A 26,852-nucleotide genomic window follows, 5' to 3' on the forward strand; every position below is an offset into this window, starting at 1 on the left:
CAAGGAATATTTATTTATTTATAGATACAGCACTGAAACAGGCCCTTCAGCCCACCGAGTCTGTGCCGACCAACAACCACCCATTTATACTAATCCTACATTAATCCCATATTCCCTACCACATCCCCACCATTCTCCTACCACCAACCTACACTTTACAATTTACAATGGCCAATTTACCTATCAACCTGCAAGTCTTTGGCTGTGGGAGGAAACCGGAGCACCAGACGAAAACCCACGCGGTTACAGGGAGAACTTGCAAACTCCGCACAGGCAGTACCCAGAATCGAACCCGGGTCGCTGGAGCTAACCACTGCACCACTGTACAGAGTCACTATGGGTTCAGCAGAGTTGGGGCCTTTACCAGCAAGCGTTACAAAGTTCTTTGCAGAATATCTTGTTATCTAGTATCAGTTGGGATGATGAGATATCGTGGTTTGTAGTGTCTCCAACACAGTAAAAGTTATTGGGGCAAATTATCCTCAATGGTGGATTTACTAACTCAATTGTACCAAAACTGCGCATCTGGTAAACAGTGTGACTCCTCTGAAAACCAACCCAGTTTTTCTCATTGCACCTTCTTTGTTTTCATGGTGGACTCCTGGCATCTCCAGCACTGCCCCTCCTCCTCCCCCCCCCAGCTCCTGCAAGCTTGGCTTCTGAGGGACAGCAGCAGAAAGGGTTATGACAGCCATTTTTGTGTCTGTAATAATGTAGCTCATTCCAGCATCTGAAGCTGGTGCTTCTTCAGAACCCAAACCCACACATTTACACACTTTTCAGGGACTGAACCCACACATTTATATTCTTCCAGGGCTCAAACCCATACATTTGCACACCTTTCTGTAGTCTAACTAACAGGATGTAGCAAAGAAAAATCAAACATTTTTTCAATGGGATGCACCCCATTGAATATACAAAATAGATCATATGAGGATTTTGTGAGAATACACATCTAAAAAGAGTGCGCTTCGCTAGCGTAGCAACAGGGCAGCCCTGCTACCTACTGCATGTTGACCTGGATCCACGGTCATCTACTCGCACTGCTCTCTCTCTCTCTCTCTCTCTCTGCCTTTGAAGGTGATGACTGCACTCAACTTCTATGGCACAGTCTCATTTCAGACAAGGAGGGAGCATTTTTGTAATATCAGTCAGGCTGCATATGGGAATGCAATCACCAGGTGACTGATGTACTTTACAGAAGAGCAGATGAATTAGTCACCTTTAGCATCTCAGCAAAGACAGCAATGAACTAGGACAATCCAGTTTTACAAGACTTGCTGGCTTTCCCAAGTCCAGGGTGAAATCAGTTGAAAACAAATTACTTTGCAAGCTCTGATGGAAAGTGCTGGTAACTACTTAAGGGCTTTCACCTCCTGAATGCAGATTACATGTGACAGCAGCTAAAGCATCTTATACATCAACATGGGATATGTAGGAATCTGTCATGACGAATACAACCTCATAAATTCGGCCCTCCCTGAAAATCAAGTCAACAAATGGCTTGTGCATGACAAACCCTATCCTGAACTCCCATGGATAATGCCCCAACTAAGACTGGCTGCAACAGCAGCAGAGGAGAAATACAAAAAATCATTTGGCTATACAAAATTGGTCATCTTGAGAACCACTACAGTTTTAACAGTACACCTTCACTGCCTGGACAGATCAGGGGAGGCTGCAGTATGTTCCAGATCATGTGAAATGCCTAGTTGTAGCCTGCTGTATCCCACACAATTTTGACGTACAGTTAGGTCTGGGACTTGACATGGTGAAGAGGCAGCTTTAGCTTTGCTTGGAGCAGACCTGTATGGACTGTATGACCCCTCAGTCACTCCTTTCCTGTCTACTTCTAACATAAGGGCCTAAACTCCCTCTCCCCAACTTTCAAATAAAGGAGCATTCTCTCAATCCTGTATCCATCCTAAAACATTGCAGTGCATCAGCGGTGCTTGTCCCGAAACATCTGCCAATAGTCATCGTTTGATTTAATGAGTCAAATAAAGTTTTCTTGAAAGATCATCGCCATGAAACTTTGGGCTGAATTTTCGAGTCCCCGAGTTCGGGAACGGAGGCAGGGGAGTGGTGGGTGGGGGTGGGGGGGGTGCGGAGGAGGCCCAGAAATATAGGCGCCAGGTTGTGTGTCAGTTTCAGGACACCATTCCCAGCACCAGTAATGTTAAACAAGGCAGGGGGGAGGGTAGGACAGGGATCCCCCTGTCCTCCCTATTGAGGCCAATTAAAGTATTTAAAAAGCTTGTAAAGAGGTCTTTGGAGGGAGAGGGTGGAAGTTGAAGTGGGTTTCAGGAGGTGTCTGTTGCTGATCAGCTGAAAGGAGGTGGGTGAAGAGTGGGGAGTCAGTCATGGCTGTGCCAGGGCATCACCCAGGTCCCATTAGGGCCAGTGGGGCAAAGGGAGACTCAACACTTGGTAAGGAGGTGCCCTTGGTGTTGCTCAGGTGGCAGGGAGAGTGGGCACTCAGTGCTCAGATATTGAAGGGGGTCGTTAACTTCCCTGACACTAGTGGGGGTAGAACAGCAGGGGCAAGGCCACCAATCACAATAGGGTGGCCACCTGTCCAAAAGGAAGGCTGCAGCTCGCATTGGGGGCGTGACTGTCAGCTTTTGGGCTCAGTGGTTTGCGGGGCAACATCCTCCACAGGCATGGCAGAACCCTGGGCATCAGAAGAGCACGGGGGAAGGAGCCAAAGGAGGCTGTACCCTCAACACAGGATCTACCAGCAAAGGTGGAGCTACCTAGAGATGACCGAGACCCAGTGCTGCAGAAGACTATGGTTTTCCAGGCAGATGGTCGCAGACATCTGTGCCCTTGTTGCCGAAGATCTCGCACCTAGCAGCAATGGTTACCATGTCCTGCCAGTGGCCGTCAAAGTCATTGTGGCCTTGAACTTCTTTGCTTCTGGCTCCTTCCAAGGATCAGCTGCAGATATTAATAAATAACTGCACATCACTGCATCTCACAGGTCACTGATGTCCTCTTTGATGGACAGTGCATCCATATGTGCGCTCACTCTCCTGGCCACTGCCATGACTCCTTCATCGTCTGCCAATCCACACTGCCTCAGATCTTCACTCCAACCTCCAAAGTGCAGGATGGATCCTAGAGGACAAGGGATATCTCTTGAAGACCTGGCTATTCAACCCTCTATGGGATTCTTCGACACAGGCATGGAGGCAATACAACCAATGCCACCTGCTCAGTAGGACAATCATTAAGCAGGCCATTGGGCTTCTGAAGATGTGATTCCAGTGCCTGGAGCAGTCAGATGGCACTCTCCAATACCCTTCTGCAAAGATATCCGTCATTGTGGTGGTCTGCTGTGTTCTCCATAACATGGCCGTCCAGAGAGGTGTGGACCCTGAGCACGGTGAAGAAGACAGTTTATTAGGGGAGGAGGAATTGGAGGCAGAGGGTAATGATACTGAATAGTGAGGTACTCCTGCTGCACGATGAGACAGTCTCCTCCTGCTAAACTCCGGGAAGAGGAATAGTGGGAATGGAGGTTAAGGCAGTTGTATGTTCCTCCTGCAGAATGTGGGAGGTAAGGGTCGCCAAGAGTGTCCCTGCTGACTGCATCTGCAGGAAGTGCACCCAACTCCAGCTCCTCGAGAACCGCGTTAGGGAGCTGGATGAACTTCGGATCATTCGGGAGGCGGAGAGGGTTATTGAGAGGAGTTATGGGGAGGTAGTCACACCTCAGGTAAAAGAAGTAGGTAGATGGGTTACCGTCAGGGGAAGGAGAGGGAACCAGCAGGCAGTGCAGGGATCCCCTGTGGCCGTTTCCCTCAACAACAGGCATACCGTTTTGGATACTGTTGCGGGGGACGACTTACCAGGGGTAAGCAATGGGGTACAGGTCTCTGGCACAGAGTCTGTCCCTGTTGCTCAGAAGGGAAGGGGGAAGAGGAGCAGAGCGTTAGTCATTGGGGACTCCATAGTTAGGGGAACAGATAGGAGCTTCTGTGGGAACGAGAGAGACTCACGGTTGGTGTGTTGCCTCCCAGGTGCCAGGGTTCGTGATGTCTCGGATAGTGTTTTTGGGATCCTTAAGGGGGAGGGGGAGCAGCCCCAAGTCGTGGTCCACATAGGCACCAACGACATAGGTAGAAAGAGAGATGGGGATTTAAGGCAGAAATTCAGGAAGCTAGGGTGGAAGCTTAGAGCGAGAACAAACAGAGTTGTTATCTCTGGGTTGTTGCCCGTGCCACGTGCTATTGAAGCGAGGAATAGGGAGAGAGAGGAGTTGAATATGTGGCTGCAGGGATGGTGTAGGAGGGAGGGTTTTGGTTTCCTGGATAATTGGGGCTCTTTCTGGGATAGGTGGGAACTCTACAAACAGGATGGTCTTCACCTGAACCAGAGGGGTACCAATATCCTGGGGGGGGGGAGACTTGCTAGTGCTCTTCGGGGGGGTTCAAACTAATTCAGCAGGGGAATGGGAACCTAAATTGTAGTTCCAGTGTACAGGATGTTGAGAGTAGTGAGGTCAGGGATAAGGTTACAAGGACGCAAGAGGGCACTGGCAAGCAAGAACTTGGTTTAAAGTGTGTCTACTTCAACGCTAGGAGCATCCGGAATAAGGTGGGTGAGCTTGCAGCATGGGTTGGTACCTGGGATCTCGATTTCGGAGACATGGGTAGAGCAGGGGCAGGAATGGATGTTGCAGGTTCCGGGATTTAGATGTTTCAGTAAGAACAGAGAAGATGGTAAAAGAGGAGGGGGTGTGGCATTGTTAATCAAGGAGAGTATTACAGCGGCAGAAAGGACGTTTGAGGACTCGTCTACTGAGGTAGTATGGGCCGAGGTTAGAAACAGGAGAGGAGAGGTCACCCTGTTGGGAGTCTTCTATAGACCTCCGAATAGTTCCAGAGATGTAGAGGAAAGGATAGCGAAGATGATTCTTGACAGGGGTGAGAGTAACAGGGTAGTTGTTATGGGGGACTTTAACTTTCCAAATATTGACTGGAAATACTATAGTTCGAGTACTTTAGATGGGTCAGTTTTTGTCCAGTGTGTGCAGGAGGGTTTTCTGACACAGTATGTAGACAGGCCAACCAGGGGCGATGCCACATTGGATTTGGTACTGGGTAATGAACCCGGCCAGGTGTTAGATTTAGATGTAGGTGAGCACTTTGGTGATAGTGATCACAATTCGGTTAGGTTTACCTTAGCGATGGGCAGGGACAGGTATATACCGCAGGGCAAGAATTATAGCTGGGGGAAAGGAAATTATGATGCGATTAGGCAAGATTTAGGATGCATAGGATGGGGAAGGAAACTGCAGGGGATGGGCACAATCGAAATGTGGAGCTTATTCAAGGAGCAGCTACTGCGTGTCCTTGATAAGTATGTACCTGTCAGGCAGGGAGGAAGTTGTCGAGCGAGGGAGCCATGGTTTACTAAAGAAGTTGAAGCGCTTGTCAAAAGGAAGAAGAAGGCTTATGTTAGGATGAGACGTGAAGGCTCAGTTAGGGCGCTTGAGAGTTACAAGCCAGCCAGGAAGGATCTAAAGGGAGAGCTAAGAAGAGCAAGGAGAGGACATGAGAAGTCATTGGCGGATAGGATCAAGGAAAACCCTAAGGCTTTCTATAGGTATATCAGGAATAAAAGAATGACTAGAGTTAGATTAGGGCCAATCAAGGATAGTAGTGGGAAGTTGTGTGTGGAATCAGAGGAGATAGGGGAAGCGTTAAATGAATATTTTTCGTCAGTATTTACAGTAGAGAAAGAAAATGTTGTCGAGGAGAATACTGAGATACAGACTACTAGGCTAGATGGGATTGAGGTTCACAAGGAGGAGGTGTTAGCAATTTTGGAAAGTGTGAAAATAGATAAGTCCCCTGGGCCAGATGGGATTTATCCTAGGATTCTCTGGGAAGCCAGGGAGGAGATTGCAGAGCCTTTGTCCTTGATCTTTATGTCGTCATTGTCGACAGGAATAGTGCCGGAAGACTGGAGGATAGCAAATGTTGTCCCCTTGTTCAAGAAGGGGAGTAGAGACAGCCCTGGTAATTATAGACCTGTGAGCCTTACTTCGGTTGTGGGTAAAATGTTGCAAAAGGTTATAAGAGACAGGATTTATAATGATCTTGAAAAGAATAAGTTCATTAGCGATAGTCAGCACGGTTTTGTGAAGGCTAGGTTGTGCCTCACAAACCTTATTGAGTTTTTCGAGAAGGTGACCAAACAGGTGGATGAGGGTAAAGCAGTGGATGTGGTGTATATGGATTTCAGTAAGGCGTTTGATAAGGTTCCCCACGGTAGGCTATTGCAGAAAATACGGAAGTATGGGGTTGAAGGTGATTTAGAGCTTTGGATCAGAAATTGGCTAGCTGAAAGAAGACAGAGGGTGGTGGTTGATGGCAAATGTTCATCCTGGAGTTTAGTTACTAGTGGTGTACCGCAAGGATCTGTTTTGGGGCCACTGCTGTTTGTCATTTTTATAAATGACCTGGATGAGGGTGTAGAAGGGTGGGTTAGTAAATTTGCGGATGACACGAAGGTCGGTGGAGTTGTGGATAGTGCCGAAGGATGTTGTAGGGTACAGAGGGACATAGATAGGCTGCAGAGCTGGGCTGAGAGATGGCAAATGGAGTTTCATGCGGAAAAGTGTGAGGTGATTCACTTTGGAAGGAGTAACAGGAATGCAGAGTACTGGGCTAATGGGAAGATTCTTGGTAGTGTAGATGAACAGAGAGATCTTGGTGTCCAGGTACATAAATCCCTGAAAGTTGCTACCCAGGTTAATAGGGCTGTTAAGAAGGCATATGGTGTGTTAGCTTTTATTAGTAGGGGGATCGAGTTTCGGAGCCACGAGGTCATGCTGCAGCTGTACAAAACTCTGGTGAGACCGCACCTGGAGTATTGCATGCAGTTCTGGTCACCGCATTATAGGAAGGATGTGGAAGCTTTGGAAAGGGTGCAGAGGAGATTTACTAGGATGTTGCCTGGTATGGAGGAAAGGCTGAGGGACTTGAGGTTGTTTTCGTTGGAGAGAAGAAGGAGGAGAGGTGACTTAATAGAGACATATAAGATAATCAGAGGGTTAGATAGGGTGGATAGTGAGAGTCTTTTTCCTCGGATGATGATGGCAAACACGAGGGGACATAGCTTTAAGTTGAGGGGTGATAGATATAGGACAGATGTTAGAGGTAGTTTCTTTACTCAGAGAGTAGTCGGGGCGTGGAACGCCCTGCCTGCAACAGTAGTAGACTCGCCAACTTTCAGGGCATTTAAGTGGTCATTGGATAGACATATGGATGAAAATGGAATAGTGTAGGTCAGATGGTTTCACAGGTCGGCGCAACATCGAGGGCCGAAGGGCCTGTATTGCGCTGTAATGTTCTAATTCTAAAAAAAAAGCCCTCCTCTCCCTCACAGTCTCCAGCATTAGATCCAGGTTAGCATCACTGAAGCAAGGGCTAGCCCTGCCCCAGGTGCCAGTCTCTGGCTCTCCTGTGATATCTTGCTTCCCTCTGGTGCTGTGGAAGGCTTTGGCACAAGTAGCAGATCTCTCCCTTAGAACAACCAGCATCCTCAGTGATGGCTGCTGTAGGGAGTCTAAATCAGTCCAACACTTCAGCTGACCCACCTCCTTTCCTGCCCTCACTGGCTAAGTAGACAGGAAACTAGTCTCCATAACAATTAACGGCTTAGCCCCATGAAAATCTTAACTTTAATCAATTTCCCACTGGAGGTGAGTTTCTGACCCAAAAACAAACACAGGTCCTGTTTTCTCACCTCTGTGGCAAAAGTGCTCTCTCCACAGATGCTGCCTGGCCTCCTGAGTATTGCATTCTCTGTTTTTATTGTACTAAGTTAACAGTGATTTTTAAAGGTAGATCAGTAAATATTTAGGAATTAAGGATACAGTGGCGGCGCAGTGGCACAGTGGTTAGCACCACAGCCTCACAGCTCCAGCGACCCGGTTTCGGTTCTGGGTACTGTCTGTGCGGAGTTTGCAAGTTCTCCCCCTGACCGCGTGGGTTTTCTCCGGGTGCTCCGGTTTCCTCCCACATGCCAAAGACTTGCGGTTTGATAGGTAAATTGGCCATTGTAAAAAAATTGCCCCGAGTGTAGGTAGGTGGTAGGAGAATTGAGGGAAGGTGGGGATGTGAGAGGGAAAATGGGATTAATGTAGGATTAGTATAAATGGGTGGTTGATGGTCGGCGCAGACTCAGTGGGCCGAAGGGCCTGTTGCGGTGCTGTTTCTCTCTATGACTCGAAAAGGCGTTGGACTGTAATGAAAAGTTAAATTTGCTTCTTGGCAGAACTGGCTTGCTCGGGTTCCATATACAAATAGGGGGCAGGATAAAATCTTGCGAACATCAGTGCAGTTGCTTAATATACAATACACAATGCCATAGTCATTACAGCACAGATGGAGGCCCATCAAGTTCATGCCCGTTCTCCATAAATCAATTCAATCAGTCCCAATCCCCCGCTCGATCCCAGTAGCCGTGCAAGTTTATTTCCTTCAAGTGCCCATTCAATTTCTTTTTGAAATCGTTCATTGTCTCCACTTCCACCACCCTTGTAGGCAGCGAGTTCCAGGACACTTAGCTTGTTCAGAAGTAATAAATGATGCCATTTACGCAGAAGCAGTCTTCAGCAAATTAAGCCAGTAAACCAATCTGATCTAAGATCAAATTAAAAGCAAAATACTGCGGATGCTGGAAATCTGAAATAAAAACGAGAAATGCTGGAAATACTCAGCAGGTCTGACAGCATCTGTGGAGAGAGAAGCAGAGTTAACGTTTCAGGTCAGTGACCCTTCTTCAGAACTGACAAATATTAGAAATGTAAAAGGTTGTAAGCAAGTGAGGTGGGGGTAGGGCAAGAGATAACAAAGGAGAAGGTGTAGATAGGACAAGGTCACAGAATAGCTGACCAGAAGATCGTGGAGCAAAGGCAAACAATATGTTAATGGTGTGTTGAAAGACAAAGCATTAATACAGATAGGGTGTTAACGGACTGAAAATTGAACAGCCACAAGTACAAACATGAAAAAAACAGTGGGTAAGCAAACTGAACAAACCAAGATGAAATAAAATAAAACACAAAAAAAAAGAAAAAAGAAAAAATAACTCAAAATAAAAGTAAAATGGGGGGCCCGTCATGCTCTGAAAGTATTGAACTCAATGTTCAGTCCGGCAGGCTGTAGTGTGCCTAATCGGTAAACGAGATGCTGTTCCTCGAGCTTGCGTTGATGTTCACTGGAACACTGCAGCAATCCCAGGACAGAGATGTGAGCATGAGAGCAGTGGGTGGGGGGGGTGTTGAAATGGCAAGCAACCGGAAGCTCGGGGTCATACTTTCGGACTGAGCGGAGGTGTTCCGCAAAGCGGTCACACAGTCTGCTTGGTGTCCCCAATGTAGAGGAGACCACATTGTGAGCAGCGAATACAGTATACTACATTGAAAGAAGTACAAGTAAATCGCTGCTTCACCTGAAAGGAGTGTTTGGGGCCTGGGATAGTGAGGAGAGAGGAAGTAAATGGGCAGGTATTACACCTCCTGCGATTGCAGGGGAAGGTGCCGTGAGAAGGGGAACGAGGTGGTGGGGGTAATGGAGGATTGGACCAGGGTGTCACGGAGGGAAGAATCCCTTCAGAATGCTGACGGGAAGTGAGGGGAAGATGCGTTTGGTAGTGGCATCATGCTGGAGGTGGTAGAAATGGCGGAGGATGATCCTTTGGATATGGAGGCTGATAGGGTGGAAAGTGAGGACAAGGGAAACCCTGTCGCGGTTCTGGGAGGGAGGGGAAGGGGTGAGGGTAGAGGTGCGGGAAATGGGCCGGACACGGTTGAGGGCCCTGTCAACCTCAGTGGGGGGGAATCCTCGGTTGAGGAAAAAGGAAGACATATCAGAAGCGCTGTCATGGAAGGTAGCATCATCAGAGCAGATGCATCGGAGATGGAGAAACTGGGAGAATGGAATGGAGGCCTTACAGGAGGTAGGGCGTGAAGAAGTGTAGTCGAGATAGCTGTGGGAGTCAGTGAGCTTATAATGGATATTAGTAGACAGCCTATCCCCAGAGATGGAGACAGAGAAGTCGAGGAAGGGAAGGGAAGTGTCGGAGATGGACCATGTAAAGGTGAGAGAAGGATGGAAATTAGAAGCAAAGTTGATAATGTTTTCCAGTTCGGGGCGGGAGCAGGAAACGGCACCGATACAGTCATCAATGTACTGGAAAAAGAGTTGGGGGAGGGGGCCTCAGTGGGACTGGAACAGGGAATGTTCGGCATATCCCACAAAAAGACAGGCATAACTAGGACCCATGCGGGTACCCATAGCAACACCTTTTACTTGAAGGAAGTGAGTAGAGTTGAAGGAGAAGTTGTTCAATGTGAGAACAAGTTCAGCCAGGCGGAGGAGGGTGGTGGTGGATGAGGACTGGTTGGGCCTTTGTTCAAGGAAGAAGCAGAGAGCCCTTAAACCATCCTGGTGGGGGATGGAGGTGTAGAGCGATTGGACGTCCATACCGAAGAGGAGGCAGTTGGGGCCAGGAAACTGGAAATTGTCAAAATAACGTAGGGTGTCAGAAGAGTCACGGATGTAAGTGGGAAGAGACTGGACCAGCGGAGAAAAGATAGTCAAGATAGGAAGAAAAAATTTCAGTGGGGCAGGAGCAGGCTGACACAATGGGTCTGCCAGGACAGTCCTGTTTGTGGATTTTGGGAAGGAGGTAGAAGCAGGCTGTCCGGGGTTACGGGACTATGAGGTTGGAAGCTGTAGAGGGAAGATCTCCAGAGGAGATGAGGTCAGTGACAGTCCTGTGTACAGTAGCTTGATGTCGGTGGTGGGGTCATGGTCCAGAGGGAGGTAGGAAGAGGTGTCTGTGAGTTGGCGCTGAGCCTCTGCAAGGTAGAGGTCAGTACGCCAGATAACAACAGCACCACCCTTGTCTGCAGGTTTGATGACCATGTCGGGATTAGACCTGAGAGAACGGAGTGCCTCAAGTTCAGAGGGGGACAGGTTAGAGTGAGTGAGGGGGGCAGAGAAATTGAGATGACCAATGTCTCGCCAACAGTTTTCAATGAAAAGATCTAGAGCGGGTAAGAGGCTGGGGGGAGGGGTCCAGGTAGAGGGAGAATGCTGGAGGTGGATGAATGGGTCTACTGATCGAGGGAAGGACTCCTGGTCAAAGAAGTGAGCCCAGAGGCGGAGGTGACGGAAGAAGAGCTCAACGTCATGCCGAGCACGAAATTCTTTGAGGTGGGGGCGTAAGGGAATAAAACTGAGACCTTTGCTGAGTACAGAACCTTCAGCGTCAGAGAGGGGGAGGTCAGAGGGTATAGTGAATACACGGCAAGGGGTCAGATCTGAAGGGGTGGGGTCAGAGGGAAGTGAAGGGGAAGAAAGATCTGGAGGGGCATTAGTCCCCATCAGCTGCTGGAGCTTGCGTTCCTTAACACCTGAAAGGAAGAGAAAAAGTTTTTTGTTCATGCGTCGTATGAGACAAAGGATGAAATTAAACTGCGGAGCAGAACAGCTTTGAGATAAGGTGAGGCGGTGCTGCTGGAGAGAGAGAGGTTCAGTGTGTACATGTGGCAGCGCATAGCACTGAGTGTGGATCTCAGGATGCGGTGAGAATAGCAGTCCGAGGAATGTTGTATTTTTTGGAGATACCTGCAATCCTGGGTGAAAGCTCGAGGAACAGCATCTCATTTACTGCCGGACTGAACATTGAGTTCAATAATTTCAGAGCATGACGGGCCCCCCATTTTACTTTTATTTTTAGTTATTTTTTCTTTTTTATATATTTTTTTGTATTTGTTTTATTTTATTTCATCTTGGTTTGTTCAGTTTGCTTACCCACTGTTTTATTTCATGTTTGTACTTGCGGCTGTTCAATTTTCAGTCCGTTAACACCCTATCTGTATTAATGCTTTGTCTTTCAACACACCATTAACATATTGTTTGCCTTTGCTCCACGATCTTCTGGTCAGCTATTCTGTGACCTTGTCCTATCTACACCTTCTCCTTTGTTATCTCTTGCCCCACTCCCGCTTTACTTGCTTGTTAGAAATGTGAAAGGTTATATTTGCCAGTTCTGGAGAAGGGTCACTGACCTGAAACGTTAACTCTGCTTCTCTCTCCACAGATGGGGCGGCGCAGTGGTTAGCACCGCAACCTCACAGCTCCAGCGACCCGGATTCAATTCTGGGTACTGCCTGTGTGGAGTTTGCAAGTTCTCCCTGTGTCTGCGTGGGTTTCCTCCGGGTGCTCCGGTTTCCTCCCACATGCCAAAGACTTGCAGGTTGATAGGTGAATTGGCCATTAGCAATTGTCCCTGGTATAGGTAGGTGGTAGGGAAAATATAGGGACAGGTGGGGATGTGGTAGGAATATGGAATTAGTGTAGGATTAGTATAAATGGGTGGTTGATGGTCGGCACAGACTCGGTGGGCCGAAGGGCCTGTTTCAGTGCTGTATCTCTTTACTTTACTTTTCTTACTTTACCTGCTGATGTAAGATCACTTGATTAGCAGCCATTGTCTGAGCTTTAACTGAAATAAAAACAGCAAAGCCCAGCCTGTATGATGTTTCTAACATGTTGTAATTTGCAGTGCTTCAATCATCTTTACTCTTACCCAGAAATCCAGAAGAAGACAGCACTTCCCTTTCAACTTCAAATTGGCTTCAGGCTCCCAGATGGTAGTTGTGCCTACAGAATCATCACCCAGGAGAAGCCTACAACTAGTGACAGGTAACTGGAACTGAGCTCAGGGGCTTGTCTTCAATAATTCACCTTAAATATACAGCTGTAATGCTGATTCCCAACAGGCTGAAGCAGTTGGATCGTGACACAACACAGCTCAACTACATCGAAGGTTAAAAAAAGAAACCGGTCATTCAGCCCAACCAGTCCATGTCTCTTATCCTTCATATAAACATACAGTCCTAATCATATTTACCCACCCAGTTCCCATAACCTTTTTTCCTTCTTCCTTCACCCCACTCTCCAATCCAATCTTGAAAACTGAGATGGGGTAATTGTGTAATGAGCAGTTGAGAGGCGATTGAGGGGCAAAGGAGGTAGGTCTCTTTAGGAAAATGAGCTTGATGATATCTGTAATATTACTTGTTCCTCTGGTATATATGAACTTATATGAACTATTCACAGGACTCCAAGTAATATCCAAAGAAAATGTGGGTTTTTATTGTACTTTAACTGGCACATTGTCATGTACGGAAGGAATCGTGATGAAATAAGCAATGAAATGGAAGAGTTATGAATTTTTAAAAATCAACTGTAAACAAAACCACAAGAACACAGCCACTTGTACCACAGTCAAAATGGAATGGCAGTCCTGTGACCCTTCCTATACTGGAAATCAACAAACCTGTCTACAGGAATAGAACTCATTAACCTTGGCTTAAATAGATCTGGGGAGAACCCCTTTGAAATTGAAAAAAGCACTATTGCATTAATGACTCTAACTAACAAAGGACTCTGGAGACCAACGGACTCACAGCACAACTAAAATTGAATAGGTGTGAAATAGTACCGTGTTACAGAAGGGTCCCCATTTCGACATCAAGCAATAGCCATGGTCTCCATATCCTGGTCCATTGTATAGTCACACCAGGGGAGCAAGCCTGTTCTCCTAACAGAAACTGTAATGTGCTGAATTTTGACCTTCAAAATGTAACCCTCTGGAGAGAGAGGGGAGATGAAGCCAACATCTTCAGAAAGCAGTCCAGCTAGGGGCTGTGAAAGAGATCCAGCCAAGCAAGGAAGAAGCCCGATTCTATACTTCAACTTGCTGCAGCAGAGAACTTAAAGTGACCACCACCTCCAGTCTGAAGTTTTAACCACCAGAAAATCTACAACACCTCAGCAAGTTCAAGACTACAAAAACCCAGGCCTGCATCTTTAAAAGAGTCTGTCTTCCTGAAGGAATGAACCTGGACGGACCACCCGGCATCGACCGAGGCACCGGAAACGACAACAGCAAACCCAGCCCTGTCGACCCTGCAAAGTCCTCCTTACTAACATCTGGGGGCTTGTGCCAAAGTTGGGAGAGCTGTCACACAGACTAGTCAAGTAACAGCCTGACATAGTCATACTCACGGAATCAAACCTTACAGACAATGTCCCAGACACTGCCATCACCATCCCCGGGTATGTCCTGTCCCACCGGCAGGACAGACCCAGCAGAGGTGGCGGTACAGTGGTATACAGTAGGGAGGGAGTTGCCCTGGGAGTCCTCAACATCGACTCCGGACCCCATGAAGTCTCATGGCATCAGGTCAAACATGGGCAAGGTAACCTCCTACTGATTACCACCTACTGCCCTCCCTCAGCTGATGACTCAGTACTCCTCCATGTTGAACACCACTTGGAGAGTGCACTGAGGGTGACAAGGGCACAAAATGTACTCTGGGTGGGGGACTTCAATGTCCATCACCAAGAGTGGCTTGGTAGCACCACTACTGACCGAGCTGGCCGAGTCCTAAAGGACATAGCTGCTAGACTGGGTCTGTGGCAGGTGGTGAGGGAACCAACACGAGGGAAAAACATACTTGAACTCGTCCTCACCAATCTGCCTGACGCAGATGCTTCTGTCCATGACTGTATTGGTAGGAGTGACCACCGCACAGTCCTTGTGGAGACGAAGTCCCGCCTTCACATTGAGGATACCGTCCATCGTGTTGTGTGGCACTACCACCGTGCTAAATGGGATAGATTTCGAACAGATCTCGCAATGCAAAACTGGGCATCCATAAGGCGCTGTGGGCCATCAGCAGCAGCAGAATTGTACTCGACCACAATCTGTAACCTCATGGCCCGGCATATCCCCCACACTACCATTACCATCAAGCCAGGAGACCAACTCTGGTTCAATGAAGAGTGCAGGAGGGCATGTCAGGAGCAGCACCAGGCATACCTCAAAATGAGGTGTCAACCTGGTGAAGCTACAACCCAGGACTACTTGCATGACAAACTGCGTAAGCAGTATGCGATAGACAGAGCTAAGTGATCCCATAACCAACGTATCAGATCTAAGCTCTGCAGTCCTGCCACATCCAGCCGTGAATGGTGGTGGACAATTAAACAACTAACTGGAGGAGGTGGCTCCACAAATATCCCCATCCTCAATGATGGGGGAGCCCAGCACATCAGTGCGAAAGATAAGGCAGAAGCATTTGCAACAATCTTCAGCCAAAAGTGCCGAGTTGACGATCCATCTCTGCCTCCTCCTGAAGTCCCCAGCATCACAGATGCCAGACTTCAGCCAATTCAATTCACTCCGTGTGATATCAAGAAATGACTGAAGGCACTGGATACTGCTAAAGCTATGGGCCCTGACAATATTCCGGCAATAGTACTGAAGACCTGTGCTCCAGAACTTGCCACGCCCCCTAGCCAAGCTGTTCCAGTACAGCTACAATACTGGCATCTACCCTGCAATGTGGAAAATTGCCCAGGTATGTCCTGTACACAAAAAGCAGGACAAGTCCAACCCGGCCAATTACCACCCCATCAGCCTACTCTCAATCATCAGTAAAGTGATGGAAGGTGTCATCAACAGTGCCATCAAGTGGCACTTGCTTAGCAATAACCTGCTCAGTGATGCTCAGTTTGGGTTCCGCCAGGGCCATTCAGCTCCTGACCTCATTACAGCCTTGGTTCAAACAGAGCTGAACTCAAGAGGGGAGGTGAGAGTGACTGCCCTTGACATCAAGGCAGCATTTGACCGAGTATGGCATCAAGGAGCCCGAGCAAAACTGAGGTCAATGGGAATCAGGGGGAAAACCCTCCGCTGGCTGGAGTCATACCTAGCGCAACGGAAGATGGTTGTGGTTGTTGGAGGTCAATCATCTGAGCTCCAGGACATCACTGCAGGAGTTCCTCAGGGTAGTGTCCTAGGCCCAACCATCTTCAGCTGCTTCATCAATGACCTACCTTCAATCAGAAGGTCAGAAGTGGGGATGTTCGCTGCTGATTGCACAAGTTCAGCACCATTCGTGACTCCTCAGATACTGAAGCAGTCCGTGTAGAAATGCAGCAAGACCTGGACAATATCCAGGCTTGGGCTGATAATTGGCAAGTAACATTCGTGCAACACAAGTGCCAGGCAATGGCCATCTTCAACAAGAGAGAATCTAATCATCTCCCCTTGACATTCAACGGCATTACCATCACTGAATCTCCCACTGTCAACATCCTAGGGGCTACCATTGACCAGAAACTGAACTGGAGTAGCCATATAAATACTGTGGCTACAAGAGCAGGTCAGAGGCTAGGAATCCTGAGGCGAGTAACTCACCTCCTGACTCCCCAAAGCCTGTGCACCATCTACAAGGCACAAGTCAGGAGTGTGATGGAATACTCTCCACTTGCCTGGATGGGTGCAGCTCCAACAACACTCAAGAAGCTCGACACCATCCAGGACAAAGCGGCCCACTTGATTGGCACCCCATCTACAAACATTCACTCCCTCCACCACTGACGCACAGTGGCAGGAGTGTGTACCATCTACAAGATGCACTGCAGCAACTCATCAAGGCTCCTTCGACAGAACCTTCCAAACCCGCGACCTGTACCAACTAGAAGGACAAGGGCAGCAAATGCATGGGAACACCACCACCTGCAAGTTCCCCTCCAAGTCACACACCATCCTGACTTGGAACTATATCGCTGTTCCTTCACTGTCGCTGGGTCAAAATCCTGGAACTCCCTTCCTAACAGCAGTGTGGGTATACCTACCCCACATGGACTGCAGCGGTTCAAGAAGGCAGCTCACCACCACCTTCTCAAGGGCAATTAGGGATGGGCAATAAATGCTGGCATAGCCAGTGACGCCCACATCCCTGAATGAATAAAAAAAAAGATTCAATAGGTTTATCATAAACCACAAACACCTACATCACTTTGAACTTTAAACTACTTACCCTTTTCTCTCTCTACCTATTCTTGTGTATATGTGTGTGAGTGAATGTGTATGTGGGTGAGGTTACAACATTTCGGGAATTGTGTAAAAATAATTAGCTTTTTTTGTAACCTACGAGAAAACCTGTCATTTGTCTGTTTATTTGACCGTAAAAAACACTCCGGGACTGACTCATTATTTTTTAACAAAACACATTTGCTGTCAGTTGGGAGGTGAACAGTCGGAACCACTCAAACCCCTTTCTACCTGTCTGTAGAAATATATATATATAGCTACTGCAGGAACTGCACAAACACAAAGCTTACTCTGTTGGGCTACACCCACAACTCCCTGGTCATGTGTGATGTGACTTCACTTCCTCCAGTGACCTTCACTTGCAGCTTCTTTTGGTGGTCCTCTTAAGGTAATCCCACAACAGTAGCCTGGGATGCAGGATTAAGGGGAACGGAAATAGAGGAAAAGTTGTAAAAGTAGTAAATTTGAATACAGGGCAGGCGTGGAGGCAACTGAGGCAATTGATCATGGTCTTGATCTTTGAGCCAAGAAACTGATTATCTCCTCATACTTTGTGTTTAATATGAAGATAGGTGGAGCTGAGGAAGAGAGTTGGAGGAGGTGGTTTGTGGTTGACAAGAGGAACTTGCATTATCCTTGCCCTCCAGAATTATTCTCAAGTAGTGGCAGGAATTGGATGAGGAAAGAGGGGTGCTGTCTTGTTTTATATGTTTAAGCCAAATCTGGCAGTGCATCATCTGTGCTCAAACCTGTGGTCCTTAGCTTTAAAGGATGGAGATAAAAATTATTACTGGGGGATAGTGAAGATTGGAGACAGTGAAGGGCTTGGAGGAAATAAAAACGTCAACGGCAAGGGAGTTGTTGGGGAGGAGCACGTTCAGGACATTCAAACAACTCCGAGAAATTTCTATGATTTTTTTTTTATCAGATCATTCCTTTTTTTGGTAGAATATGCCTTAGATCACTTGAAATAAAACTCAAAACAATCGCTGTTCTTCCAGAGCTAGTTAAATCCGCAATTTGAGCAATGAGTACCGATTAGTTGGTCATGAGCTTCTAAATATTCATTGGGATATTGTTGTGATTAGTCGGGAGATTAATAACAGAACAACCAATAACATATAACCTGACATTTAGACTTCATGATTTCAAGATTTTGTTCAACAAGACTATTTCTTCTTTTCATTTGCATTATTTGAATTATTAGATTAATGAATGGAACAATGTTTCTACTTGAATATTCCTATTTGAAAAATAGATTGTTACGAGTAATTTTATTTGATTTTGCAAGCTCATACCCAAATAATCCCCAAATAAATCATAAGCCGGTTTTTCAAATGCCAGTAGGGTTGGGGGTAGAGACATAATTTAAAAATCGCGGCCCTGGAGGGTGTCTCTGGATCCCGACGCCTGTGGGACAGATTCCAATTTTTAAAGTGAGAGCAGGAGGGAAGGAATGGGGAACCTGCTGGTCTCCAATTAACAGCCCATTAAGTTCCTTGAGGAACTTGTTAAGAAGCTGCGGAGGTCGGAACTGGAATTGAAACCTGGCGAACCCTAAACGTCTGGTGGCACATTAATGCACAGCTGTCGGGTCCACAGCGTGGCAAAGGGAAACACTTTTTTTCAGTTAAAAATTATGGGGCTGTCTGGGATCTTGGGCTGGATCATGGGCATTACCTCATATTTGGATGTTTCAACAATGTCTTTATCCTTGCCATCTGTCTTTGGCAAGGCAGCAGCAGGCCCCATCATGGCTGCCATCTGCCTTTGCTGCTCGCGCTCTGCTAGGCAGCTGCAGCCTCCTGGAGATGCATCCTCTCACTCCAGCATCTAACTACATTTTAAAAAGTACCTGGATGAGCACTTGGCACGTCATAACATTCAAGGCTATGGGCCAAGTGCTGGCAAATGGGATTAGGTAGACATGTCAGGTGTCTTTAATGCATTGGTGCAGACTCAATGGGCTGAAGGGCCTTTTCTGCACTGTATTATTCTGTGATTCTGTGTTAAAGGAACGTGAATTGGTGAGTAGCAATTCGTTTGTTGAAGACAGAAATTGCAGAGGTGACAAGATCTCGTCCTTCAGGGATTGTTTGGGGGAGATTTTGTGAAAAGTGATGCTGAGTGAAGATGAGAGTGCAGAGAATTCAGAGGAGAGGATGGAAGGGGAACTTAAATTAAGATCAAAATCACCAAGAATGAAGAGTTGCTTAAAGCAGAGGCAGAGTGAGGAGAGGGGGGGAGGAGATTTTGGCTGCGAAGCTGGGACTTGAGAGGATGGTGAAGAATGATTTTAAATGAGAAATGAATGCATACTGGAGAATGAGGTTATCGAAGGAGGAAAAGGCATCAACAAGTTAAGAAGACAGGAAATGATGGAACTCAGCCATGAGGTCCAAACAAGCAGCACAATGGTTCGTTAGGGCAAGTGACATGTAGAACAGATAAGCCAGGCATGACAACCTCAGTAAAAGGTTAGAGCCACCATATGTGATGCTGGTTTTGGTAAGTGAGTGAAAGTTTTGAAGGAAATGGGGCACGTGGGTAATTGGTGAGGCAGGGATGTGTTCCATGTGGGGGGATGGGGTGTGGGGTGTTAGAGGAGAGAGGAATGGTGGGGGGTGGGGAGGTGGGAGAAAGAGGAGAGAGGAACAAGGGCAGGAGCAGAGGAGAGAGGAAAGGGGCAGCGGGAACATAGTAATGAGGGGTGGCATTTATGGGTAGTTTTGAGCAAATTGAGCAAATATTCATTTCCAAAAGCTTGTGCAATTTTATATCTGGATTGCTGATTGCACTACAAGTGGAAAATCTACTCCATTATAATATTGAAATAACACAATGGCAAGAATCTGTGCAGCCCTGTCTATGTACCAGCGTGGCACTGTCTATATACTAGCTTGTAACAGCATGGCACAGCGTGTACTAACATGTACCAGCCTGGCACAGTCAGCGTGCTAGCGTGTATCAGCATGTACCTGTGTGCTGTTGTCTGTGTATAAGTGTGTACCTGCATGGTCTTGTCTGTGCATCAGCATGACATTGTCCATGTACCAGTGTGGTCTTGTCCATGTACTAGTGCGTAGCAACCCGCTCCTGTCCGTTGCCAGTGTGCACCTTTGGGGTGCAGTTCATGCACCAGTCCTGTCAATGTAGTTGACTGAGGTGACGAGTTTTTTTTATTTCCAGTGTCATTGTTAAGAGCCATATAAACCTCAGTGTTCTCCAGACTCACACTGCACAGATCAGTGCTCGCTTGGCTATGGAAGGCAGAATGCAAGATGCTCAGGAGGCGGCCCTGGCTCAGAAGGAACTCATAGAAGAAATAGTGTAAGTAGGACAACTGCAATCCTTCTGCTATGCTGTGTGCAGCAGCCCTTGGCAACATAATGTTACTGAACTGTGTGTGGAAAGGTTTTTGTAATACCACTTCATAGCACTGTAAGATAAACTCTCCTTTATAATAATATGTAATTCATTGCAAAATGCTTTGGGATGTCCTGAGGATGTGGAATCCAAAAATAAATATAAATTTGTTCCTTTTTTGTTTCTTATATCTGCTCTGCTGTGAGTGGAACAATCCTCAATAAAATGCCCTCAGGGTTTCACAAGTAAACAGCCTTTAACAAAGTAACAGCCTTTCTACAACAGAAATTAATTAGGATGCAATTGAGCCCAACAATGATTGAAGCATCTCTTTTCCACAGAGCCAGAAAGAATGATAGGGAGCAGGAGGCGATTTATGAGAGTTGGATGCAATCCATGTCCCCTATTTACAGCGCTGTCAATAGCAAAACACAGGTAACCAAACTGAACCATTTCTTTCTGTACTTCAGTTTTCCAACAGCAACTCAGATCTATGAGCATCTGCACTCATCCTGGATCAGTTTGGACGCTGATGTAGACAGGATGACATCTGTCCAGACCAGCAGTGCATTCACAAATTTTTGATCTGGCTTCTATGCAAAGGTTTGTGAGCGGGGGGCGGGGAGATCGGAAAGCCTCTGCCTTTCACGCCTGCTGGGAGCAACTGTCTGCCCTTCCTTTCAACTATGGGTTTGATTGAAGGGTAGGAAATAAATTAGAATATAATGGAAATAAACAAAGCTTGTTTCAAAAGGTGTCCTGACCTGTCTTCCAGGATGCAGCAGCAACAGCACAGCCTGTGTATGAGGCACTAAGCACCAAGAGAGACAGAGAGTCTGTTGTTAAGGTAAGAATCAATTAGTGCAAGTCCTGATATTAGGAATATGTCTATGCAATGCTGGATTTACAGAATGATCACTGCAGTGGCTTGTTTAAAAGCCAGAGACAGAGTGGAAGCAGTGGTGCTGCAGCAATTTTTGGTGTAATTCTTTCATTACAATTAAAACAGATTCATATTATTTGTCCTGTTGTGTTTCAACCCTGCAGTACCTCAGTGCTCTCACTCCAGCATCTAACTACATTTTAAATAATTTAGATTTTTGTTTCTATTGCATTGCAATAGTTTAAAACCCAATCTGATATTTTTTACCTGATAAAGGAAACATAAGAATTAGGAGCAGGAGTAGGCAATTCAGCCCCCCGAGCCTGCTCCACCATTCAATACGATCATGGCTGATCTCATCTCGGCCTCAACTCCACTTTCCTGCCCGTTCTCCATAACCCTTCAACCCATTACTAATTAAAAATCTGTCTATCTCCTCCTTAAATTTACTCAATGTCGGGCATCCACCGCATTCTGGGGTAGTGAATTCCACAGATTTACGACCCTTTGAGAAGTAATTTCTCCTCATCTCTGTTTTAAATCTGCTACCCCTTATCCTAAAACAATGACCTCTCGTTCTAGATTGCCCCACAAGAGGAAACATCCTCTCTACGTCTACTTTGTCAATCCCCTTAATCATCTTATATACCTCAATTAGATCTCCTCTCATTCTTCTAAACTCTAGAGAGTAAAGGCCTAAACTGCTCAATCTCTCTTCATAAGACAAACCCCTCATCCCGGAATCAATCTAGTGAACCTCCTCTGAACTGCCTCCAATGCAACTACATCCCCCCTCAAGTAAGGGGACCAAAACTGTACGCAATACTCCGGGTGCGGTCTCACTAATGCCTTGTACAGTTGCAGCAACACTTCCCTACTTTTATATTCTATTCCTTCAGCAATAAATGCCAAAATTCCATTTGTCTTCCTTATTACCTGCTATACCTGCATACTAGTTTTCTGCGATTCATGCACGAGGACACCCAGATCCCTCTGCACTGAAGCACTCTGAAGTTTCTCTCCATTTAGATAATAATTTGCCTTTCTATTCTTCCGACCAAAGTGGATAACCTCACACTTACCAACGTTAAACTCCATCTGCCAAATTTTGGCCCATTCACCTAACCTATCCATATCCATGTGTCAATTTCTTATTTCTTTAGTGTCATCTGCAAATTTGGCTATATTACCTTCTATCCCTGCATCCAAGTCATTAATATACGGACAGAACCAACATGCCAATTTTCATAAACTTCTACCATGTTAGTGTCTGATCACTACTCCTCTCCCACCTGTCCCTCTCTCCTGCTGCCCTCTCACCCCTACCTTGCTGGTTTCATAACTTACTCTAAGGCCTAGTTTGATGATTGGAGGAGTGCATAGCAATTATGGGTGCTGATAGGAAGGTAGCAGAAAATCTGGGCATTTCCTGGGCCTTAAAGGTATAGGGTCAGGCACAGTGGATGCCCATCAAAATAATAACTTATGTGGCATTAAATGGATATCAGGTGTGTGATGATATCTACGTAACCCAGCCAGAAGCTGGCAATTAAATTTCTGTGGCTTATCATTTATTTAAACGCTTTGCCCCTTTGAAATTATTACTGCAATAGTGCTGGGAAGGCGGCAGCACCCAGGCTTGGACTCCCCTGTAGGAAGTTAATAAAGGACAGCAGCTTGGTGACAAGCAGTAGATGGAGGAAAGGAAGAGTATGGGTGTGAAGAATGATGGTGTGGTACTCGTCAGAAAGGATGCTTTGCATGGAGCAGGTTTATGGTCAAGGAGCAAGGAACTTTGGCTTGTTACCAACATTGTTAATGGTTTGGGGGTGGGGGGGGGGGACACATTTCTTTAGCAGGGAGGAGCAGGTAGTTATTTCTCTTCAGCCTCCATCACAAAGCTTACTAGACTAGAAGCATTCAGCAACAAAATCTCAGCCATGTTTTGACCTTTCCCAAGAATACTAGACTGTCACTTCAAGTCTGAAAGCACTTAATCAGGACATAGCAGCATTTCCATGGAGTGCGTCTGCTCCTGATCTGCATTCAGCACAGAGGAAATCCACAGAGCCAACTGATAAATATTTGCATGTAATTTACATTGCGCCCAATCAGGTGCAGACACCAGAAAAAAATACAGACTATTCGCGAGGCAAGATATTTAAGGGAAAGACAGGGGGAAAAAGGAGTAATATTGATTTCTCAGATGCCTTTTAGGAGCAGGGTAAAGGAAAATCTATCCTGGAAGCTCTTTCAGAGAAATGGCAGAGGTGTAATGGATAAATGGCTCATTTTCTATGTAAAAGCTGATGAATTTAGTGCTGAGATAGACAGCCGGAAAGTCAGCAGAACTCTGGTGAAGTATGAACTGCTGTCAATGAGGTAAAACAAGAATATTACTCCAAACTAAGTCAGCAAGGCAGAGGATAGAAATTTAGATGAGTTTAAAAAACATGTTTAAAACAGATATTAGGAAAAACTTTATCAAAAAGACTACAAATAGGAGGTGAATGTGGGAGCCTTGCTATGCAGTTCCAACAGCTATGACAGGTCCTTATCTTTTTAATCTAAATTCTCTACTTTTTTCATATCCAATTAATACCTTTACTTCCAAATAATGATCAACATTCCTCTTAAACCTTGTGCTTTACACCTATGGCCTCTGAGAACTGTATTCAATATTCTTACAGCTCTTCTTTTAACCTGGTTACTTCCAATTCTGTTCTGCCCTCTTGTTCTGGATTTCACCACTAGAGGGAAGCATAGTTCTAAATCTAAAAGCAAAATACCGCAGCTGCTGGAAATCTGAAATAAAAACAAGAAATGCTGGAAATGCTCAGCAGGTCTGACAGCATCTGTGGAGAGAGAAGCAGAGTTAACGTTTCGGGTCAGTGACTCTTGTTCCGAAGAAGGGTCACTGACCTGAAACGTTAACTCTGCTTCTTTCTCCACAGATGCTGCCAGACCTGCTGAGTATTTCCAGCATTTCTTGTTTCTAGTTCTAAATCTACCCTGTTTAACTCCCCTTTAGCTTCTCTACTCTAAGGAGAACAACTTAAAGTACAACTTTTCTAGTCTCGCCACATAGTCTTTCATCCCTGGTACCATCGAGTAAATTTCCTTTTTACCCCTTATAACGACTTGACATCTTCTCAGTTTCATAGCCACTACCCCTTTAATCCCATGCCTTACTTCAATTTTGCTAACAAGTCTATTATGCATTACTTTATCAAATGCTTTTTGAAAGTCCATAACATAAACTGCACAACCCTCTCTGTTACTTCATGAAAGAAGTTTGTCAAACACTATTTGCCTGTAAAAAATCTGTGCTGCCTTTCATTTATTAACTTATGTTTTTCCAATTGCCAAATAATTTTCTCCCAGATTATTGTCTCTAAAAGCTTCCCTACCTCCAATGTTTGGCTAATCAGCCTGCTATATGGGTTTATCCCCCTCCCTTTTTTTTTAACAGGGGTGCAATATTGTAATCTTCCAGTCCTCTGACACCATTCCCCTATCTAAAGAAGATTGCAGTTAGAGCCTCTGCAATTTCAACCTTTACTTCCCTCAGCAACCTAGCATGCATCCCATCTGGACAGGGTAGCTTTTTATTGCTCTCTGTTCAAAATAATCTGCCAGGGATGTTAGTAAATACAACAAGATAATAATGAAGTACAAAATATAGCTGGAAGTTTAGCTATAGAGAGTTAGGGCATTTTGAAGGATGAGCTTCAGCTGGAGAGTTTGGGTTTGATGGGCTGAATAGCCTTCTCAAGTGTTTATTGAGCTTTTGTGACGGTCACCCTTTTACTCCACCCTGTGTGATGTAAGTGGCATGACATGACAAGGTCTATAAATGCGTGATCCATATAATATATTGTAATGATACTGTGTACCTTTATGTTGTATCCCCAGTCTTTCACAGATGACATTGCCAGTGTGGTTTATCGGCTGAAGAATGCAAAGAAAAAAATGTTCAAGAAACCAAAGTTCATGGTGGCACTGTGATGGTCCCAGGCAAATCAGCCTGATTCTCTCTTGAACTTCTGACTCCCTCTTTCTGGAAACATTTAAACCACATGGGCTGCAGTGGTTCAAGAAAAAAAAATCACCACTTTCTCAAGGGCAACTCTGGAATGACAATAAATGCTAGCTTTAGCACATGCTGAAAATAAATGTCAAAAATGCAAAGATGTTATAAAGATGTGGCTGCTAATTGGCTGAAGCAGTACCCATAAAATTCAAGCAAATTTTCATTTTCTCAATCTCCCAATTGGTGGAATCTATGGAAAAATTGTGTAAACTGCTCTGGGGTTTCAACGGATCATCTGTTTAAGTTAAGGTGGCGGAGCAGGACATTCCCACATGAAAATTCTGACCAGAACTGTAAGCTTGGTTCAGTTGATAGAACTCCTGACTCAACAGGTCATGGGTTCAAGGCTCATTTCAGGATTTCAGCTCATAATGTGCATTGTCATTGTTAGATGCTATCCTTTTAATGCGATATTAAACGGAGCCTATCTGTCTGTTAAGGATTCCATGCCATTATGAAAAAAGGGAGTTTTTTGGTGTTGAGACCAATTTTTCTTTCAATTATTACCACCAAAAATAAACTAACTGGTTATTCATTCATCTCATTGTTACTTGTGGGATCCTGCTGTGCAAAAATGGCTCATGAATTTGTTTCCATGATAATGACTGTGTCAGGCAAACCCCCACCTGCCAAGATTGAGGCACACATTATTTCGCCACATGAACATAAACTTAAAATTGCAAGCCCCTGACCGGAAAGACATTTCCATGGTAATCGGCAGTGTTGGAACAAGGGACAAAGGGCCATGCTCTGACTCACTCAACCAACAATGAACTTTTGATTACCAGACGTTGAAGCTGGGGGGAGCTAGCATTCCAGGGACTGCTAAGGTACAATCCACAAACCTCGAAGGAGAGACTGTTCAATATAAGGAGCTAGTCACATGATTAACCTGCTAGGCAACTTGGGAGTTCTTTTGAATTTGAACTCCCACCAAAGGATTTGAACAGAGAATGCCGTGTGCTCATGGACTGAGAGCATCTCCTCTCCTGTCTGTCTGCCTCCATCTCTTTCCCACTGAACTGAATCTTGTGAAGACATATAAACCCAAAGAGAGAACAGTCTCCCACGTGAACAAGGTTTAAGACGAATACTGGGCCCCAACAAAACATAAGACCATATCTTCAATCAAGGACTACAGCGAGTTCGAGAAACAGTAACAAGATATTGCCTCAAACTATTCTACTTATCTTTTCTTCTGCTCTTTCCTGTCCCTATTTGCATGTGTGTATAGCCTGTGTTTGCTAGCGTGGGTGCGTCATATATCCGTAGGCATTAACCGCATTAGAGTTTAAGTTTAAGGTTTAATAAATTTCATCTTCATTCAATGACAGAGAGTCTATTTGTGTTCATTTCTTTGCCTTATAATTGGAAAGTTGTGAACAAAGCTTCACAAAGGGGGAGCTCAAAACACAGTGTGTTTAAAATTAAGCACTGTTACAATAAGACCACGTGAAGATAGTAACAGACTCCTGGACACATTTCGCACCTGGTTGTAACAAAAGTCATTAATTGTACTGGAGTGTTTCTGAGAGATAGGATCAGATGTTATTTACATGCAAATCGGTC

At 45.7% G+C, this 26,852-nt stretch overlaps 1 protein-coding gene across 8 annotated transcripts in view; it reads left to right on the plus strand.

The window, feature by feature from the left end:
• The window catches only part of LOC137353716 (circularly permutated Ras protein 1-like), a 119,629-nt gene extending 93,071 nt beyond the window's left edge, over positions 1–26,558 (plus strand). For all 8 annotated transcript variants that reach the window (XM_068020081.1, XM_068020089.1, XM_068020084.1 and 5 more), the window contains 5 exons: positions 12,623–12,734; positions 20,131–20,271; positions 20,649–20,742; positions 21,083–21,154; positions 25,106–26,558. In XM_068020081.1, the coding sequence (XP_067876182.1) occupies positions 12,623–12,734; positions 20,131–20,271; positions 20,649–20,742; positions 21,083–21,154; positions 25,106–25,198 (512 nt within the window). In that variant the 3' untranslated portion in view covers positions 25,199–26,558. The remainder of the gene's footprint in view (positions 1–12,622; positions 12,735–20,130; positions 20,272–20,648; positions 20,743–21,082; positions 21,155–25,105) is intronic.
• The last annotated feature ends 294 nt before the right edge of the window (positions 26,559–26,852 follow it).

Source organism: Heterodontus francisci, chromosome 41 (assembly GCF_036365525.1).
Source record: "Heterodontus francisci isolate sHetFra1 chromosome 41, sHetFra1.hap1, whole genome shotgun sequence".
NCBI lineage: Eukaryota > Metazoa > Chordata > Chondrichthyes > Heterodontiformes > Heterodontidae > Heterodontus > Heterodontus francisci.